The 21,707-nt window shown below is 39.8% G+C and overlaps 1 protein-coding gene across 5 annotated transcripts in view; it reads left to right on the top strand.

Annotated features, from left to right (window-relative positions):
* Window positions 1-16,760, top strand: part of scaper (S-phase cyclin A-associated protein in the ER) — a 129,269-nt gene extending 112,509 nt beyond the window's left edge. For all 5 annotated transcript variants that reach the window (XM_015343606.2, XM_015343608.2, XM_015343609.2 and 2 more), the window contains 4 exons: window positions 1,011-1,160; window positions 12,964-13,155; window positions 14,918-14,969; window positions 15,971-16,760. In XM_015343606.2, the coding sequence (XP_015199092.2) occupies window positions 1,011-1,160; window positions 12,964-13,155; window positions 14,918-14,969; window positions 15,971-16,074 (498 nt within the window). In that variant the 3' untranslated portion in view covers window positions 16,075-16,760. The remainder of the gene's footprint in view (window positions 1-1,010; window positions 1,161-12,963; window positions 13,156-14,917; window positions 14,970-15,970) is intronic.
* Window positions 16,761-21,707: the final 4,947 nt, after the last annotated feature.

Genomic DNA, 21,707 nt, shown 5'->3' on the forward strand with positions numbered 1-21,707 from the left:
GAGTCCCTTTTGGGGGGCTGGAGTCTCAGGTGTCGTCTGCTCCTGGAGCAGAACGATCCTCGCACAGTCAGCGAGCGGCGAATCTCAGCGCTCATTCTGCCTTCAGCGGCACTGGAGTTAACAGTGTGCCCTCTCTCGGCTTGTCTTTTCTTTTAAACATTGCTTTCCTCCTCCCAGTCAAGCCTGGTAAAACCTGGGTGAGAGGCGTTTGGTCATACAGCGAACGATACACATCCATAACAAACACGTTGCTTTTCATTTTGGTTTATTAACCTACTGACATCAACTCATTATTACCAAAAATCACAGGAAAAGTGGAATTGCCTTCATGGTGTCCATTGGATACTTCTATAATACTTAATAGTTATAATAGTTACTTCTATAGTACATAGTATTCTTTTGTCTGTCCTGTTATACTTCCAAGAACTTCGAACTATTAAGAATTCAACTTAGTCAGTCATTGTTTTAGGCCTTATTGTAATGCAGCCTCAGAATAGCTTGTCAGCAGCATGACCTCTTTCTAGCCTCTAGGCAGTATTGTGATGCAGGAATTCCAAGGAAATGATGTTGGTGGACCAGTAGGTGGCGCACTTCCCACTAGACTCACAAAATAAACTTTGTCCCAGCATGGTGTGACCCGATTGCCGTCCATCAGATGAGATCCGTTAGTTAAACCAGAGTCTTCGTTTCAGTGACTGCTTGGTCATTAACGATCCCGTGACAGGGTTGAAAAGAAGCAAGTTTTGAAACTCGTTTACCTGGCTAAATTCCACCCTGGACTTGTACAGCCTAGCCTTGCCTTCCCGGCAGGCACAGGGTGGAAATATTGTGCATGGAAATGTGGTAGAAGGGTCTGCGAGACGTTCGTCAGCCAAGGGGGAAATGGCAAAATTCCAACCAAAGATAATTAGGCTATGGGCTTTATCCTGACGTTTGTTTGGTTGGCTGGTTGAATGAGAGTCTCATTCGCAGTTGCCTGGCTGCTTATCTCTTACTGTGTTTTGTCGAAGTCTGTTCTAGGTGCTGAGGGTCTCTCTCTGGCCTTCCGCCACATTATCAGCTCCCTGCTGTGGTACTGCTCCCACCACACCTGCGAAGAGCTACTGCACGAGGTGATCATCTGCGTGGGCTACTTCACCGTCAACCACCCCGACAACCAGGTAACCCTTTCTGCTCAGCCGGCCCACTGCCCCTGGAGACCTGCACAGAATCGGCAACTGGTTATCGAGCAGTGCAGTCCTGCCCCCGAAGATTAGTGTTGAATTGAAACGTCGATTAGGACAAACAGATGGAACCTGAAATCGAGGGGGGTGCGAAAAATTGTTTTCCTTTCTCTTCAGGCATTGCCCTTCGTCTTCCTTAACTTCTTCCGCGTGCTGGCTAATCCAGGCAGGCTCTTGCAAGCGTCCTTCGCTTTTAAGTATGGGTAGCCCTCCTGTAACATGACCGACGGTCCTGAAAAGTGCCACTCCTGATCGCAAAGTCAAACAGGAATTTATTAAACTGGGGTGGAGCGACGCTGTGGGTCCACATCCCTCCAGAGGCCTGATCTCCCAAATAAAAACTTTCACACACATTTTTGTCAGATGTTTATGTAGTTGGACTTTAAGTTAATTTTTAAACAGATTGATCATTTTGATGGATTTCATGTAAAATGTGTAGGGATGACTGACTTGTTTTGGGTGGTGACGAACGTTGTGAGAAATGCTGGAGTACCCTTAGACACATCTGGACTGCACAGCTGTCTTCTGTCCCTTTACTCTCAGTGAGCCTTTTAAATGTCATTTATTTTAAAGTCTCAAAGTAACATTCAATGTATATTTTCCCTGTTTTCTTATGATGTTTTGTTTAGAAACTCTTCGTTTTTAAGTCTTTTTCACACTGTTTCTAGCTTTGTATTCATTGATTTTATATTAGATTTTGTTTAATGCCAACATAAGGCACTCACATAGATAAGATATTTTTAGATGAATTCAGTAAACGTGAGAGGATGGGAGATATTCAGTGGCTGGAGGAACTGGAGACAGAGACTGAGCAGCTGCCTTTGTGTCTCCCAAGCAACTATTCATCCCAGCATACAACTGGGTACACCTGGCAAATATTCTGGCCATTAAAGTGAGAACTAATTATTGTAAATTAAGGAGTGGTATATATTCTTGAGATGCGATAAAACAGATTCACACAAATTAGGAGCACGTAAATCGAGAACTACTTGTATGAAAGTTGTGAAAGTTGCACAAAAATTTGTCCTGTCCCCTGTGTTTATTCCTAATTCACTAATTAAATGAAGAAGCACGTTGGGTTTTTTTTTTAAAAAAAGGAAACACAAAAGTAACAAAAGGTGCCTCTTAAATTTTTTAAATGCCTTGGCACCTTCGCCCAGTCCAGCAGCTGTGTGATTCAGAGTGACCTGTTGTTGTGAGGTGGCAGAGCCTGCATGTACGGAGCAGGAGAGGATTAATCTGCTGTGCACCGTGTGTTGCGTAACTGGCTTCCATGCGTGGTCTGTCAAGCTGGCACCAGTTCACAATGTCTCACAACTGGCTGTCCTTTAGTTAAGTGAAGCCGGTCCCATGGTGCCAGCCGTGGACTCTTCAGGGAAAACGTTGCAATAAAAATAATGCCCTCACGCATGCCACAGCCATTCAACAATTTACGGGCAGATTACAGATTCTAATTAAATTTTTGTGGTCTTAATTAAAGAATCTGCTCCCATTTTATGACAGTTCAGTTCCCCTCCACTACTCCTATCCAATTTAATTATTCTGATGTACATAATTAGCATGTGGTGGCCATTGTTCATTGCATTTGCATATTATATTGGATAATTGAATGGGGGCTGATGATTAAATTAGGGGGGATGACAGATGATTCAGCTTTGTTCATACACAAAAAAGTTAGCTGAATGACTACGCTGGGAATAGCTGCTTTTGCATATTCATTTATTCTCCATGCAATTTGCTAATTTAAAAAATCTGTTGCAGCAAAGTATTTAAACTTCTGATCCTAGCTGCAGGACACAAGCTGCTGTGTTACTTCACCCTTGGCTACTTTTCATCTTATATTATTACAAACGCCCTCAACATACTGAACAAAGTGACGGGGGAAATAAAATACTTGCAAGAAAACTGATCTGCCAATGGGATTTTTTTTTTTGGTGCGGGTATTGCCTTTTTCTGCCTCTTACAATACAGCGAGCCTCAATTTAATCGAAGACCAACTATAGTATACTATGCTGGTTGACTCCACTGTGGCAGACAGTGCTTTACAGTATATGCTTCGAATCTGAAATAATTAATCACTTAGATGTTATGAACATGGTTGGGTTTCTAGTGATATAATGGTTTTTGATTCCTGTTGAACACGGGTATCCTTGTCATACAGCACAACATATTTAAGAGAAAGTACTTTAAACAGCAGACACAGTAAGCACATTAAATTAGATTTTTTTTTGTTAATTAAGTTTTAATGTATTAGACTGATATATATATATAGAGTAATGATTCACAGTCTAGTAATTTTGAGTACTAGTTTTAAGACATTAAATGACTAATGTGGAATACATGGGAAAATATTTTCTGTGAAGGTAAGATTTAATTATTTACAGTCTGAACATGTGCTTTGTGGTGGTGGGAATGAGTGAATCCTGCAGTTTGAGACTAGGGAAGAAAACCTTTTAATTTGTGTCTAATGCCCAAGAAATTGCCAAATGTATGAAAAACACCAAGTATTTTGACAGTATAAAGTCTGACACTCCTGAATAACCTACAGCTACTTGACCAGTAATTCAACCATTCAATGTAGCAGGATTTCGTAAAATGTCAAAAGTCTTAGTCTTGCCAGTGTACTACACTTTCAGAAAAAGGCAAGATGGATTGAGCCAGTGCAGGGCCATTCATTTCAGAGCAGTTCAGTAATGTAAACACAGCCTATCGCAGCTTTCCAAGTCAGGGGCCTGCATGCTTTTTTAAGATTCTTTCAGATTCTGCTCCATCTGTCTCGAAATATAATAAAATAAAACAGAAATATGCGAGAATTCAGTCTGCTTGCCAGTGACACCGGTCACATAGAGTGTGATGGAAAGTGCTTTCCGTTACCCTTGGTCTCTCATAAAATCATGTTTCCTCTTTTTAAAAACACTCTACATGTGAGCAGGGGGAGGTGGAATATGGGCAAAGCACAGAGGTTTTTTTCCCAAAACACTCCTGACCCGTTGAAGCTGCTCCACGGTGTCTCTACTTTGTGAAATTGTTACAAGCACCAGTTGGTTCTAGTAAAATGCTAATATCATTCATTTTAATATTAGCTTCTTGACCAAAAAGAAACACAACAAATTCAGAAATCTGTTATTCTTAGAGCTAAAATACAGCCAAATTCATATAATGTGTCCCTGCAGAAATATAGACTTCATAGGCTTTGATCTTTGTAAAATAAATATCAGGTTACTTTTAGCACATTTTCTTCAGACATGAATATGGGGTATAAACATCTGTGATGTAGACAGACTTACTCTACACATTCATAATAGCAAGGTGAATATATTTGAAGGCTGGATTAGAAGATGCAGTTTTTCTGATATGTAATTCAATTGCAGATTTTTTTCATTGGATGGCATACTGTATAAATACAATATAAGCACTTACATCTTTGTAAAACAACTATTTTTTTTTTTACTCCAGAGCACCAAGAATGATCCTGGGCAGTGTTGTGTTCCTGGATTTTTTTTTCCGTGCGGGGTTTAAGCAGGATAAATGTTTGGAGGGGATATTTGGAACAGCTTTAGCCTTTCACATGCTAATGTAAGCACTGGCGGCACAAGAAAGCAGCACTGACCTGTGAGCCCAGCGGTGACAGAGTCTGCTGATTCAGTGCGGGCTGCTCCAGTTTTGTTTATGTATGCGCACAAGAAATAATGCAGATCATAAAAAAGGACTTTGAAGGGGGAACCACTATCCAGAGTGATATATACCTTCTTCTCTGAAGATATAAATAATTTGCAGAATAGCGCAGTCTTGCAACGTTGTTAGAAGGATGAGTAATGCATCGTCATTTGTACAATAACAATTCGGCTGTTTCCCGTAGTCTTATTCTGTGTAAAAAAGATCCAGAAAGGAATAATAACTGTGACAAAACAGCACGTAGCTGGAGAAAAAATCATTTCCTTGTTTCAGACTAAAAAACTGCAGCTTTCCTTAAATAACTTATCATTTCTGCTCCTTCAACTTCAATAACACAACTCAAGATTTTTAGACAATTGCAGTAAAGCACCTCCTAATGCCTAAAACTTAATTAGCCAAAAACTTTATGGACAAACTAAAATCTCAACATTTTGTTTTCTGAAATGGCTTGGAGAGTCACTCTTAAATGTTGCAGGTCTGAAAGCCGAATGATTGAGATGGTTTTCAGATGGCTATCGGAAGAAAGCAAAAGCCCGTTTTAAAGTTTAAAAATGTGTTTTCTTATGCCTGATACTTTTACACTTCGAGAACTATATGAGGTAGCCACACCAAAAAAATCTGAAAGAGTTCCAAGGCAAACCGAGCCAAGAGTCCTGTTTCATTAGCAGTGATTATTAGATACCCTCGTAGTAGAGTTGCCTTCACTGCCAGATAGTGTTGAAAGATATTGGAGTGTGGAAGAAGTCAAACTGCTGCCAGGGGACAGCTGCGGCCCTGAGAGTGAGAGATGACACAAAAATACCAATTGTCACTGACAGACTGTACAGTCCTAAATGATCGACCTTTTTCATCTGCTGGAAAACCCCTGATTTCCTCATTCTCTGAAAGGCGTTTCTTCAGCTTCACAGCCCACAGCCAGAACAGTACTTTTAATCCCCATTAAACTAATGTTGTACACTTCTTTGAACAATCATTTAGTGCAGAGATTACTGAACAGCTCTTCGCCTGGAAGCAAAGCATGACTTGTGCAGACCAGCAAGGAACCAGTGGCTTGTCAGACTACACTGCAAAATTTATGCTGCCTTTTCTGTAAACAGACAAGAGCACACAGCAGCATGTAGGATTGCGTCAAGGGCTGGTCTCGGCACAGTAATAAGAATTGTTACACTTCTCTTACAGTTCCAATCGCACACATTGCTGGTTAAAAAGTATATTTTAAACATTAGAAATGTTGTACAGAGGAATGTAGGCCATTTAGCCCATGTAACTAGTAACTAATCAATTTGAGTGTTTCATCGATCCTTCCTGAAAGAAGCCAAGGGTGTCACCTTTAGGAACAGGCTAGAAGACCCAGTTTCAGACACCTACAACCTTTGGTGTAAAGAACTGCCTCCTGTTCCAGTTTTCAAAGGCACTTCCCCATCGTCTTTGTATCCTCTTGTTTGTGTTTCACGATTAATTCTGAAGAAAGTCTTTAGGTTGACTGAATACTTGAATCAGGTAATCTCATTCTGCTCTGTTCAGAACTAAAACAGTTCACTCCAATAAATGTTTCTTACGTTTATTATATTTCTGCTGCCTTCATGTAACACTCTGTCATCTGTCAAGTATGTGTCCTAAAATTTGTCTTTTTGAATTTTCTTTGCAACTTCAAGAGTTTTCTAATACTTTAATTTTGGCATGATCTGCTAATGTGACTAGTTTACTAACTACGCTAGTATCTCTAGATCACTGATAGAAATTCAAAGCACCAATGGTCCTAATACAGATCCTTGTGGTACCCCACTAATTATGTAACACCAGTTTCACTCCTTATCTGTAGTTTTCTATGCATTAACCGGTTCTCACAAAAACTTGCATTGCTTTGAATGTCTGACCTCAGATTTGAAAATTGAATTTTACAAGAAACATTTTCCAGTCTTCTCAACATCTAGATATTTAATTTTTATGCTCTGTTGGTTTAGCATTATCATATGCATCACACATAATGGAGGTAAGATATTTGTGTCTATGATTATGTGATTTGTTTTTTACAGTGGGTATCATCTTCAAGACCAGAAAGTCTTGTATGCTTGGAATATTACCAGTTAGCAGCGCATGGATAGCTTTTCCTATATTCTTAAGTACAGTTGGAGGAATACCATTAGATCCTGGATATTTGTTTATAGGCATCATTACATGCAACACTTCTGCCTATTCTAAGCTAATACATTAGCCACTTTGGGCCACTGCTTTCTAGATTTTGATTTTGTTTATGATTGGGATGAATCTGTTTTGTTGTTCTTGAGCTGTATGTAAATGTGTCTGTTCTCTTGCTCATAAATGATCAGTCCATGCATTTGCTATCTGAAAGCTGCTTTTTCCTGGCAACCTGGACAGGATGCTGGTCAGTAAGCCAATCCAGCTTATCACAAGCAAATTGCAGATAAGTGCCGTCATATTTAATTGACAGGAAAGATGTCGACCATAGCAGAAGGTTGGTTCATATTGCCTTTATGAATTATGCATTTTCAAACTAGATATTTGCTGCATCCTGGATATGCAAGATCCATGTTCTCTTTTAATTTTACAGCTTCAGGATCAAGAATGATCTTTAGTTTCAATAATGTATTTAAGCCTCCGGCAGATTTAGGAGCAGGGAAGTTTACACAGCACTTGTACAGAATTGAAGACCCTGTCAGTGGGTGGTATAGGTTGTTAAGATAAGTTCTTTCAGCAGTGACTTCCTTTCATGAGCCCTTTCGGCATCTTTAAATGTGGTTTGCTTGCTTTCTTATCAGTAACTTGACCGTGCCCACTTTATGGTAAAACAAACGTTTACAGAGAAGATGGGATCTGTTTTGTATTTTGGGTCGTTGCTCAAATTTGTGATACTGTTTGAAGACTGACGTGTCCCTGCGCTAAAAGAGTCAGACGTTCTGAGAGCGTCTAGACGCAGAAATGTGTAACAGAAACTGCTCCGTATCTGTTTGAAGATTTTTTTTCCCCAACAGAGGGGTTAATGTAAAGAGTACAGTGTGGAGGAGCTTGTCTCCACTAACAGTAAGGATCCAATTAAACTTCATTGGAAGAATGATGCATCGGTGAAGACCATTTTGTGTATACCCGATAGTGTGCTTGACCTTTAGAACAGTGTATTTTCTCTTTGCTTATGAACCCATTATCTGCCTTAGAAATGTTAGTTTCTGTATTGCAATCTTAAACTCCATAATGGACTCTGTCAACAGCATACCTTTGCAGCCATCAATATAAGTCATCTCTCCAAGAGCTGGTTTGTTACAATTCCATATCTGCAGTTACCCTTGCAACCCCACACATCATTACTTTTCTTAATTCTCCTGGAGCAATGACAGTATTCTTGAGTCTTTGCATTTTCCCAGTCAATTTTTTTGTCAGCTTCTTTTCTAATCTCTCGCTGGAGTTTTTAGTTTTATTAAGTTGATGAATTTCAAACTTTGGGTTTGTTTACACTGCAGCGTTTGCTTGTACATATTTGTAAAACCAGCAGATTTTGGTTTGAAGGAGTTTTTCCATTCAGTTTACTTTTGTAAAGGAAAAATGCTCTATGAAAACTCATTGGAAGCTTACAGTACATTGCATTTTGCATGAACAGCTTAAGCAATAATATTCCTTTGAATGTTGAAATAATGAGGCATATAAATGTCAATTTCCTATTTTTAAATTTGCTTATAATTGAAAATTTTCAAATTAAGTTATCTAAATAGACAACCATTCAGAAAAATGGTTCCAATTAATAAAAAAACAGCAAAAATATGGCCGTGCCCTGCTTTGGAATGAGATGTTCTATTTCAACAATGGCAGACTAGTCCAGAGAAAGGAGGAAACTGGCTCTGTGAGGGACAGGCAGGTGATCGAAGGTGATGACAGAAGGTGCCCACGACAGTCCAGGATCATCACATTCATCTGGCTAATCTACATAAGCATTATCACTCTGCACTGACTGTAACATGAGAAATCCCAGTATAAAATAATGCTGAAATGTAGGAGATGAAGTTACTGCAGGTGAAAGAATGTGAAGATGTGGCATTTCTTTGCCAATAAATACTGCTCTACTTTGCCAAGGCAGCAAAGAAGAATTTGTCTGTGGAGATATTGTAGTGAGCATAATTTTGGCTATTGCATTATTCATCTTCTTGATACTGTTCACAGGGGTAGCATGCAGATGACGAATCTCATTGTACACCAGAATGCTTTAGCTGCACATTTAGGGCATTACGTTGTTGAGTGTTTGCACCAGCAGGTCTTGCTTTTCTGCAAGCCACCTGGAAGCATTAGTTTTCCAGCAGGACAACGCAAGACCACACAGTGCCAGAATTACAATGGCATGACTTCAAGAAAACAATATCAGTGTCTTGCCTGCTTTTTCTCCTGTCCCTATACCCACGTCATTAATGCATTAAGGATTATCGTCTATAATGCGATGGACGCCAACCGTGATTGTCCAGTGCTCACCAGCTGGCTGCAGGTGCAGGTGTCGTAATATCCCACAGCTGTCTATCCGGAGGCTGATCAAGTCGGTACATCGACCCTGCCAAGATTGTGTTAGCACTCAGGGTGGTCATAGCTGATACGAACTTATACTGTTTTCATTCTGGCAGTGTCATATTTCGTAATGAACTCTTGCATGATGTTCATTTGCATTTTTATCCACATTTACTGTTATTTTGTTAGGTATCTATTTTTAAAATATTGTATGGAATCCATGAGCGTTGCGTTTCTTCTGTGCATCAGTACTGTGTACAGTATTTCTTTGTTTTTCTCTATTCATGATGGTTTGATTTTTTGATCAGCTTCTGTAAGGACCTCTATTGATTTATAATGGAGAGGGGCCATAGTGCTGTTAGGTTTTTTTATAGCCCCCTGACATCAAAAGTAAGAGTGAAAGCACTTTGCCACTTAGCAGTGAGCATGTGTGTCAAGTCAAAGATCATGTCTTAGAAAAGGGTTGTTCAAAGTGGTAGGTTTCTCTTATTGGTCCTTCTTAATAGTTCGGTTGTGTCTTAACTAATAAATAATCTGTCTTCATCTGATTTTCAGTAATTCCTTAAGTGACCGTCCCCAAAACACACTGCTGGATTTATTGTTTTAAAACTTAAAGCTTACTTACATTTTATAATTTACCGGTGAGATCTTCAGTAAAAGCAGTGCCTTTGTTTGAAATACCAGTGTATTTGTACTTCAATAAGTGCCGAGCTATCAGACACTTAGCTTTTATTACCTTCCTTGTAATTGTGGTTGATTCATAGGTTCAAACAGTTGTCATTCTTTTTATTGCCTGAGTGCCAGAGAAGGTACTTCTGGGAGAGAGGGAATGACTGGGTTCACTGCAATCCACTGCTGGGAACAGTGAGTAGAATTCTCTTTCTCTTAGGAGGAACTGGAAAACCGAAGCAGAGCTGGTTAAGGCAAACCTCTGAGCTGTCTCTGCCAAGATGGTCTTGTTTTATGTCTTCCCCGCAGTGCACACTTGAGGGCAGACAATTTGTTTAGAGTTGTGAAGCTCCTGCACTGAATCGTGGAGGATTATGAGATCGCTCTGTGATTTGTGGAACTGTGCTCTCTGTGCTTCACCATACCGCCCTCTTGCCACAGGCAGTCCTAGCACAGACCTCGGTTGTGTTAAGTCCCTCTACTTCTGAATGCTTACATTTGTGAGGCCTAGTCCTGAGGTCCCCCAAGGGAAGGAGTTATTCTTTAGTTTTATGGATTATAATGTTTAATGTTCTGCTGAAAGATGAATTTTCTTTGCATCGCATTTTCAGATTTATTTAATGCCTCTCTTGCCAGTTGCTTCTTAACCACACTGTCACTGGGAAAGATTGATTTGATATTCTGAATAGTTTAAAAATGGAAATCCTCCTTTTTACAGGACCCAACTTAACCCTTCTGTCTTCTAAAAACTAACAATAAAAACGAATCGGCCTTTCAAAACATCCCCTCTCTTATTGATTCAAACTGATTGCACTGCAGCTTGGGTTCAGCGGGATGAGACTGGGGGCAGAAACATCCCTTTGCTCTAAGGAGTATGTGAAAAAAGTGAAAAAAACAGGACTGAAATCAGCTAACTTTGTGATCTGTTTATTTATCCTAACAGCATAGGATGTGAAATAAAAAAACGAATCAGACTACAGTAGATGCTGTGCACAGGGTTATCATATGAATCTGCTCCACCCATGTGCTCAACAAAGAACTTTTACTGCCTGAGAAAGATGGATCGGTTTTGTTTTCCTGACATTCTTGCAGCATGTTTGTCTTAAAACAGACCTTAATTTGATATAACGTCCACTCATGATCCTTTTGAACATTGCTGTAGAACACAGTCCAGAAGTGTTCCAACCTTGAAATGATAAAAAATGTGAATTATTGGTTTGTTTGTCAAGCTCTTAAACCCTAAAGTGCATTATTAAACAGAGAATGTATTGGAAGAGTATTGTTAAAAGTGTTTTAAAAATCTTGTAAATCCTGGTAATTTATGTCATTGTGGTCGAGGAGGCTCACCCGGCCCTTCTGTTTTCAATTTGAGCCGAGCTCTGATCTGGGTGTATGTACCTGTAAAGCTGTGTTTTTCTAGCTACGATTTACAGTCGTGACCTCCGGTTTTTAACAGATCTTCGAAAAAGCGCTGCAGCCTGCCTCCCAGGCTCCAGAGAGAGCCAACAATAGGTCAGCCCCCCCCCTCGCACCCCACCCCTGTCTTTTGTATCGTCCCTTTGTAATCAAACTTGTCTGGGAGTGATTTGATTTTAATATTAGTGAGCCGGATAGCACGACTGCGTTGAAAGGGTTTGGTGTGGCTGAAAGGATGTCAGCACAGTGAGGATTCCATTAACAGTATTGCTTCATTTCTTAATGTGCCTGATGACTCTGAGAACAGGGGCTGAGCCTCATTTATCCTCCTTTTCTCTTCTCTCGGGCTCGGCAGGGCCAGCCTGGTCCACTAGTAAAGCTCTGCAGATAGGTAGGAAGATCAGGCTTTTGAGCCATCTGCTGCAGTCCACCGGCGAGACTGAGTCCTGTCATACAGCCCTCTGCCTGTGCAGTGAAGGGTATTCAACAGTTAGAGAGAGGTGATGCTAAGGTGCTGCAGACTTGTTGGGCTATTCTGTTTTGCAATTTGAGTACCTTAGATCGACTGGTGCTCTATGACTGGAGTTTGAATTGAGAATGGCTGTGTTTTAGAAGACCTCTAGAAAAGACTATTCCCTTTAGTGAACTTGCAGAGCTTATGCAACTTGTGCTTAAGGGGGAAAACATTTAAGGACATATTTTATGGTGGGGAGGGCACCCAAATGATTTCGTTTTCTTGTGGTTTTCTTGTTTAAACTGATGGGTTTTTTTTTTCCATTTCACAAAACGTCAAAGGCAGTAAACATCCTTATTGACCGTTTGGAACAGGACTTGAAGTCTGAGGGGAGTTGTAGCTCATATCTTCAAGGGGAGGGAGAAACCCCTCACTGTTCCGTTGTCAGTGGAACCGCAACCATGCAAAATACCCACCGTCCACGTCTGGTGCAGTAAACAAACTTCCACTAGCAAAGGGACCCAAAGCAAGAACATAGAGTTCCTCACAAATAGCATGTAAGACACAAGTATGAAGTCCTGCTTGTGGAAAGCCTATACTGGCTGCCACATGCACAGTGTGAAGTAGAGCCCTGGCATGCACACAGCTTATAACTTCCACAAAGCCTTTCAGGAGTGCACACTACCTACAGCTGGCCTGTTTTCAGGCTCTCTTTACAGTGATGCCTGCAGTCGAAGTCCTAACGGAGATGTATACAAATGTTAAAATGGTAATGCAATTTCTAAGACAGAAAATAAGGAATGGCCAGCACACGTCATATGAGCTTTCGGCCATACCAGTTCAAAGAACCTTTTAAAAATAATTTGTAACCCTATCTTTTAGTATATAGAATGCAAGTCCTTGCAAAATCCATTTGACCTCTGTTTCCTTTTTAATATTTTTTAAATTTTGAACAAGATTTATGGGGTTTTTGATTCACAGCCGGCAGTGTGACGGAGTAGCTGTGCTTTGTGTGTGTTCCAGGTAATCGTGCAGTCTGGCAGGCAGCCCAGTGTGCTGCAGAAACTGTGTCAGCTGCCTTTCCAGTACTTCAGCGACCCGCGGCTCATCAAAGTGCTCTTCCCCACACTCGTCTCCGCCTGCTACAACAACCCCCAGAACAAGGTCATCCTGCAGCAGGAGATGAGCTGCGTCCTGCTGGCCACGTTCATACAGGTAGGCCCTGCCTCGCGCCTTCGCAGTGTCCTGCTAAACCTCCTCCCCAGGTCCGTGACGTATCCTGGACAGGGGTAATCTCTGAACACGGTGTTCCTGCGCATAATCACTGCGCATTCGCCTTTTGTAACTGCTAATGAGCTCTGATTTTGTTAAAGCTGTGTTGGAAGTTAAAAAAATGCTTTTCTTTACCTGATCCATATCTGACAGAATATTCACTGTTACACATCATACCACAGCTTTAGTGATACGAGTCAAAAAGCAAATTTGACGCATACATTCTTGTTACTAATTAAATGGTAACTTGGTTGCTATATTAGTTGCTTTTTATGGGTTTCTACCCTTGACAGAACTCTTCTGTGTCTAACATTTTCTAATGGCATTTTAGTAATTTATTTATATGAGTAAAGTTCAGAACAAATCCGTTCACTTCTCTTGCACCAAGTGTGCAGATAATATTTGTTGTGCAGGTTCTGCTTCAGTTTCACAATGGGGATATTTCGGTACATCTCATCAGGTAGTAAACTATAGTGCTACTGCGCGTTTCTCGCCACAACATCCTACTGGGTAAAAATGTTAACTGGGCTTCTTGACTGTTCAGAACTGCAGTCAGTACAAATGGCCTGTTGCTAATTTATGTCGGATTTACCTGCCATGTGCTGACTCCCTGGTAAACAGATTCCTTTTTTATCTTCCCTGCCAATCTCCCCTCTTGCTCCCTGGCTACCTAGATTATTTATTTTAAGATTAGTTTTCCTTAAAAAAGAGAGAGAAAATTGTCACTTCGTTCAAACAATGAAAAGATGTATTGCACCCTGGTCTGTTTCTCTTGAGGGCTTCTTAGTGAGCACAGACAGTTTAGCAGTATTTAGGCTGAGCAGTATTTAGGCAGGTCATTGTCTTCTTGTGCAACAGGGAAGATATTCATAAGTGGTTTTCTTTTTTTACACCAGCCTCAGATGAGGATTATATGTGTTGCAATGCACGAATTAAATAAAACAAAATGACTCTGGTCTGCCAGCGTTTCATCCAGGTTTGAAAGCAAAAGTAAAGTCTATACTGTACATATGTTTGGTGTTAAAGTTTTTTCTTAAAAGGCCTCCTTGGATCAATAAAACACAGCTTCTCAGGTGTTCTAAAGAGATGTTGACATTCACCTTTTATTATTTGTGTAACCTAAGATTAGAGTTGAATAAATTGTTGTTTCTGTAATCTAAATCAGTCATTACTGAGCTAAGATAAATCTATTTTTTGCTTGCCAGATGAAAGGACTTGATAATGAACACACAGGTGTTTACATACATACTGTAACTGAAAGCACTTTGCAGGTGTCAGGAGTTTTCCACGTATATTTTTCATAATACATGGTGCCTTGTAAAACTTGTATAACTAGAAAGAACCCAATACATAGAATCTAAAGGTCCTATTCAATGAGAGAGGCAGAATTGTGTTAAGGATTTGCATTCATCTTATGTTTCTATAGTCAGTGTGAATTGCTGGGACAGCTGTCAGACTAATATTGATTGATTTAGGATTTTCGAAAGACTTCCAATGCTTAGCTTAGCCGACAGCATTTTTGCTTGTGTTTGCTTAGGATTTTGAAGAAGATTCAGTGCACGGCTTTATTTTTTTTTAGGCACTGATGGCTTGGCAGTATGCTCACAAGTATGCTCCTTCTCTAACAGATGAGTAACAGAACTCCACAAAACATTCTTCCTTCTGCGCTGACTAAGGCACTGTAACACTGTCTTCTTTTCCCCAGGATTTTGCTCAGAGCTCAAGCCAGACAGAAAACAGAACATCCCAGCAAGAAGGTTGGTTTTGTCTTTGTGAGATATTTCAACTCTCTGCACTTTTAGTTTTTATTAGGTCCAATATCCATCAGGTATTTCATTCATCATTCGTAATGCTAAAATAACATTTGTGAAAGACGATTTTTGAGAGTCTGTGTGGGCGGACTGTGTTATTACACATGAAGATCACAAAGGATTTTTGTTGATAAGCTTTGTTACCATTACAAATTATTGATGTGCCATTTGTGTTTGTTTTTTAATAGTTTTCTGATATTTAGACATAATTTTCTACACTGATTGTACAGGCATGGGTGATATTGTTTTTATTTCCTATTCACTGGCCTTTTGCAGAATCACATTCTTCTTATTAAAATATTTAAGGATCTTGTCACAAAACTTTAGCAGTGGAAAAGAAGTACTTATAATTGTGGAGTCCTGGCTTAATGGAATACCAGCCGGGCACGGTGCAAAGCAGACAGCTTGAGCTACCACAGGTACAAGCTCAGATTCCCTTTAGAGGCACAGCACTGGAGAACGGCAGGCAGGCTGCATCTTTACAGCTCTTCCTGTTACAGGCTTTTTAGATTACACACTCTGTCGTAACTTCAAAAATAAGGACACCAGTTCTTAAAAAATAGCTTAATAAGTTCACTTTTTAGAAACAGCCTTTATACAATGCAAACAAAAAATGGAGACATGTCTGAACTATAAGCACCTTTCAGACATACAAAGTCAGGCATCACCTGAAGCTCCCAGAATGGAATGAATGAGCAATACATCAGTTCTAATGGATACAAGGGGCCTAATTAATTTAGCCAGCCCTGCTGCCATTTACTGTAAGTGTGCTTTTCAGCACGTCACCTTCTTAAGACAGGTCCTCATGTTTCTTTTCTTGTTGCAGGCCCTGATTATGCAGGTATCGCCTTTGACAGAATCCAGGGGGATCATTCTGTGGCTGTTTTGAAGGTTTCAGAACTGGGTCCTAATTTATCTTCTCTTTCTCTCTCTCTCCCTCCTTTCAGAAAAAGTCTCTCAGTCTCTGGACTACCTCGAGCTGTCAAATCGCTTCCCCCGAGAGCTGTGGGATGCAGCACTGCAGTTTTTCCTGAAGAAGAAGGATGATTGATTCTGTGCAATGGATTGTCTTTTCTAAACAGACCAATTAGCTTGAGCAAATTCTCAATGAAAAATGTTACACTACAACCCCCAAAAAAATCATGTTTTGCTTTGTGTTTTCTCATATGGAAGACTAACTTCACTGCGAGGATTTGTTTAATGATAGTCTCACATGGGCACTTAAAATTCAGCAGACACGACAAGCTGTTTTCTTATGACCTTGCCCAGTGTTTCTCAGCAGTGTCACAGATAGAATTAAAAGGGGTGACTGAAATACTGGGGTATTTAACTGGAAAAAAAACACAGAAAATAGAAAGCACATTTAAAACAAATTAGTAATTGGTTTGTGAGTGAACAGCTCTTTTGATATATATTCAGTACTTGGTTTCAAAAAGCACTGTTAAAGAAAGGCTGGGCAGATTTTCTTGAGTTTGAAGTTTCTGGATTTTGTATTCCATTATTTTTATATATACATTGTTTTCTGTAATTTACACTGTTCATGTGTCTAGGTGCTGTACATAATGTTCTCTTTTTGTACTCATGAGCCATTTGAGGTTTTTGGGGTTCCTCATTTGAGTGTGAAGATGCCACATGTAAAGTCTGCAATACAAAGCACTGCAACAGAATATAATTTATTCCATAATTTAAGTTTGTATCACATATAATAAAATAATTTATTCATTACCCATTTCAAAACTGCTTTTTTTGTGTGTTCCACAACACTTCTTTGTGCTTTCCATCGTGTCTTCTCTTCCTGGTTGGTCCTGGCACCTCGTGTGAAATTAACAGAGATCGAGGGACCTGCAGTTCTGATTTGGACTTGATTGTGTGTGTGTGTGAAAAGTGAGGGACTACAATGCTTTCTAGTTAGACCTGGAAACATGACATACCCTCTAACAAATGTGCAGGTTCTCCTTTCCTCCTCTTGGTGTCCGACCCAAATCGGCTGTGAGCCTCAGTCACCTGTCCTTTGCTCATTTACCACTCACCTAGCCACACCAGGACGACCAAACCAGTCTCACTCTCTTTCCCGACTGGGGATCCCTTGGCACCCATCACCCCTGCCCTACTCCTCTCCACCCTTTTTTGTTTAATGTGGTCTCTCCCCGCTGTTCAGGATTTCGATTCTGGCGCCTTATTGATCCAACACTCACAGGACGACTTCCAGCTCTATGGAGACCCAGGCAGGCCCTCTCACCTTCCCCTCTCACGCCTCTTCGAAAGGAAGGGGGTTTACTCACTCGTCAGGTTTGGACGGCCTTAACAGCCGTCTCTTAAATCGGCGGGAAGGAAATTCCTACAACAGTATGGTCTGATTCAGCAAGACATTGGTACAGCCCGACGGAATTTGCAGTCCTGTTTCATTCCGCAACTCCTGGCTCCAGTTTGTGCAGACGGCAGCTTCCCCCTTCGCCGTCTGTTCGCCACCGCCATTCACTTGCTCAGACTTTTGGTATGAATACTGTATTTGATTTCTCCTAGTGTTTATGTGGATGAGATTTCCCTCAAAAAGTCACTTGCGTGGAGGGGTTCGACTGTATTATAGTTTCTGACCCCGTATCGCCAAATCACACGAAAAGCTCACCACACGACAGAAACGCTGCGACGGAATTCGGCCATTCGATACCTGCACGACGTACAGCGCGGGAAGTGCACTCATTTCCCTTTGGTTTTAACCATTTATTATTGCGCTAGCGCAGTCCTGAAGTGCCTGCGGTGAGGATTACACCATCTATTTTCGTTCTCCGAGCTGGGCTGCTACGCTCCCGGGAGAAGCAGAGCGGGCTGTTTGTTTTTCTTTCAGTTAATGTGAAGTACAGACACACCTCATTGAAACAGCTGATAAGAAGATCCAGATATCGAACATTATCTGATATTTAAACAAATACTGTACCGCAGAAACCTCTCGATTGTTTTTTTTCTGATGAGTTTTTTTTTGTAACGGTTTCACACGGTTTGACGCCCCTCAAAGAGTCCCTATTTGTTTTAAAACCCAGTTTTCCCTTTTTTGTTGCTTGATTGAGGAGAAATCTCTCGGATTAGATGCTTAAGAGTAACAGATCATTTCTTGAACAGACCTTCACTGGAAGGTACCGGCACAAGTAGTTTGAATCATAACGGCGCGTCCTTTCCTACAGAGCTGTAAACTAAAAACTCCGTTCTGGTAGGATGTCACAGTCATTTAAGAATTATTTTATGCCTATATATTTATCCAAGAGTGAGTCATATTACAGGCGTTGAATGCGTTTTATCTGGGCTTTTCAGCATTCAGCGACCTTTCCTTTGTCAGCCAGATAATGTGTACTGTATTATATCGGAAGCTGTTTATCGAATTGTAATTTTCAGGATAAGAGACAAGGCGGGAATAAATTCGTAAATTAAAACTGTAACTGTATCAGATAAATCAGGTTTGGTAGGAATAATGTCCCCCGGCTTGCTCTTGGAGTCAGTGGAGTACGAGATAATTCAATGAAACGCTTTGCATAGGGACGTTCAAGCCGTATACTTCCGTTTTTGTTACAGCTGTTGTTGTACTGTTATCATTTAACCATAATAATGATAGCAGGACAATGGGAAACACCAATGTCTTTCTTTCTATTTCCTGACAAATTTCTAACAGAAAACAATTTATAAATATCATTTTAGCCTTTTATTTCTGATGTAATTAGTGATGTAGGAATCATTAAATGAGGAATTCCTTTAAAAAAGATCATTTCCATCATTAATCAATAAAATACAAAAAAGTGCGGGAATATCTGAACACAGGTACTGGTACAAAAAATTATTTTAGTTTAAATTTTATATATATGCAGATTGCGTTATTGTAAATAGATGTTCTAGTTTTCGAAGTCTTTTGATACACGAAAATGTATCACATAGTGTGGTGTGGTGCCAAGTTTATTATTGCAGTGCGGGTCGAAAGATATACATTTCATTGTAATGGGAACCGAAACGGAAAAGTTGTGGACTGTGGATGTCAGCCGTGGTTTGAATCAATGCACAGGTAGCCGAACGCTAATGATTACCTTTTGAAATCTTAAAAACAAATTACAGCTGAAGTTAAAATAGTATTTAACGTTTTTCATGTTACCCCCAGTCTTTATACAGAACTCTTGTTCATTTAAAACAAAGTAACCATCCAAATATTTTTAGATTGGCTAAAGAAAATATATCCACGCAAATCGGTTACATTTCGTCAACCTCCGATGTCACTTATGAGCGGATGAGGGTCTTTAAATTGAGGGCAAAGATTAATCAAAGGTGGACTTCAAATTACACGCGTCCTTGTGCTACATTTATTAGAGATTGTTTAATGATTATAAAAGAAATCTAAATGATTAAGTTTCACTTAAAATATTTTGTGCATTTTGTAACCAGATTAAAGTTAAAACTTGGATACTTGGATTAACTAAAATAGATGTGTTATTTTAGTAAAGTATTAACATAATAATAACGACAATAATAATAATAATAATAATAATAATAATAATAATAATAATAATAATAATAATAATTATTATTATATTATTATTGTTATTATTATTATTATTATTGTTGTTGTTGTTATTATTATTATTATTATTATTATGATTATTATTATTATTCGATTGCCGGAAAACAAAAGCCCCTTCTGGATAACTTGAGTGCCTTGTTCCAATATTATAGCCTCATACTGCAAACATAGAGATATTGGTGTCATCGCTAAGGTGTCATCAATTTTGTTTATATAAATTGATGTTCTTAATTGCAAAAAGCCATTTTTTTCCCAACACGAATCGTTTGCAGACGGCGTTGATCTCCACCAATCAATTAGGCGGGGATCAGCGTTTAAAGAGAATATAAAGGTTTTGATATCAGGCATTGATGTCCGTTTTCCGTTTTTTTATTCATTTCCATGTCGCATGAGGTACGAGGATAAACTATACATTGAAGTACGTTGAAAATGTTAAAATGTTAAAAGATCAAAAATTTAAAGTATGGAAAAATGACCTTCTAGCGTATTTGTGTATACAGTACCCCAAATATATTAATTTAATAAAACTGTTAATCTTGATGCGACTTTTGAAGTAGAGGCGTCTCCTTCATCGGATTTCCAGGAACAGTTGCAGGTAGGCTGAGAATGTACTGTAACAGTTAATGCACGCTTGGACACTTTGCATCCTGTGTTTTTCCGATTTGTGAATCAAGAAAGGGGCGATTTCGAAGCAGAACTGAAGCAGGTTGTTTGTATTCACCTACAGGACTCGAAGGTTTCCGTGAAGAGAGAAATGATAGCAGAGCGTGGTGTACCTGCCTGCCCCGTGTAGCCCCACACGAGTGTCAACCCTTAATTCGAGTGTCAACCCTTAATTCAAAACAGCCCCCTGGACTGGACGCGAACCAAAGAAAAGCTGAAAGTGGAAGATTAAAAATCGAAGCACTATTACCTGTAATTTATATTCACACATAGCCGGCACCCGACGTCAATGAAAAGACTAAATACAATTTTCTAAATTGAGAATGTTTTTATGCGTGTGGATTGTAATGGGGCTGTGTAGCCCATTGACTGTTACAAATGTTCCGTAAGAGGTTTATAACGCGTTTGACTGCAAAGGCTGGCATGCAGTTTTAGTCTACTTTACCGAAATCCGTGACATCACAACCCTTAAAATACGTTTAGTGCATTTTGAAGCTGCAGGACAGGTTTAGGAATCTCATTCTACTGATAATGAACCCTTTATATCAGAAAAAGAAGATGACAGACCTTTTCCACACGATTTTCTATGTTCGATTGTTTTATGCCAAGCCGTTTCAGGAATGTATGTACGAGTGCATTCTGCGTTCAAGTAATCGATTTTTAATTTTCAAAGAGTTCAGTCATAAACTACCTGTGTAAACATTTCTTTCCATGTGTTGCAAAATCTTGCCATACAAAGATGTAATCGGCGGGAGGGTGAGAGTTCAGGTTTTTCCTGGATTTTTTCCTATGCTCACTGTTAGACTGGGGTGTTTCTGAGACTACAGTGTGGTACCGGTGCATTATTTTACTAGAGGGCCGACCTAACGATACTGGGAGCCCTGGCGTGACCAGTCATGCTCTGGTCCAAGCTGCTCTTTGTTAATCTTTAGCTTTTCCTTATCTCCAAGTCACTGCTTCGTTTCCTGCAATATTCCCGAAAGACCTAGGCTGTGCACCCATTAAACATCCATTTTTTTTCAGGTCTGTTTCTCATTGGAATGACTTGAATCTGGAAGCCGAGGACCCGAGTTTGAAGCAAACCAAAACCCCCTTATTAGATGAGAAAGGAACAGTGGATATTTTACATCGCCGCTCTGTAGTCTAGGACAAGGGGAATATTTGAGCACAATTCATTACAGTGCGTTTAAGGATGATCAGCCGGTCAACATGAAACACGTTTTCGTTGTTAATGTCATATTCATTGCAGACATCATGCAGACCACAATAATTTGTGTACAAGGATATATATTGTTGTAGAAATGTGTCATTACCGCTCGTTTTACACGCGTATAACCGTGGATTATCGAGTATTAAAGATGCATACTTGTTAAAACTGTGACACGCTTAAAATATTGTTTGGGGATGTTAATTCACCATCTTTGTGCATTAATAATGACTGGATTACAATGACAATGAAAGACATT

This window comes from Lepisosteus oculatus, chromosome 5 (genome assembly GCF_040954835.1).
Source record: "Lepisosteus oculatus isolate fLepOcu1 chromosome 5, fLepOcu1.hap2, whole genome shotgun sequence".
Classification (NCBI taxonomy): Eukaryota; Metazoa; Chordata; class Actinopteri; order Semionotiformes; family Lepisosteidae; genus Lepisosteus; species Lepisosteus oculatus.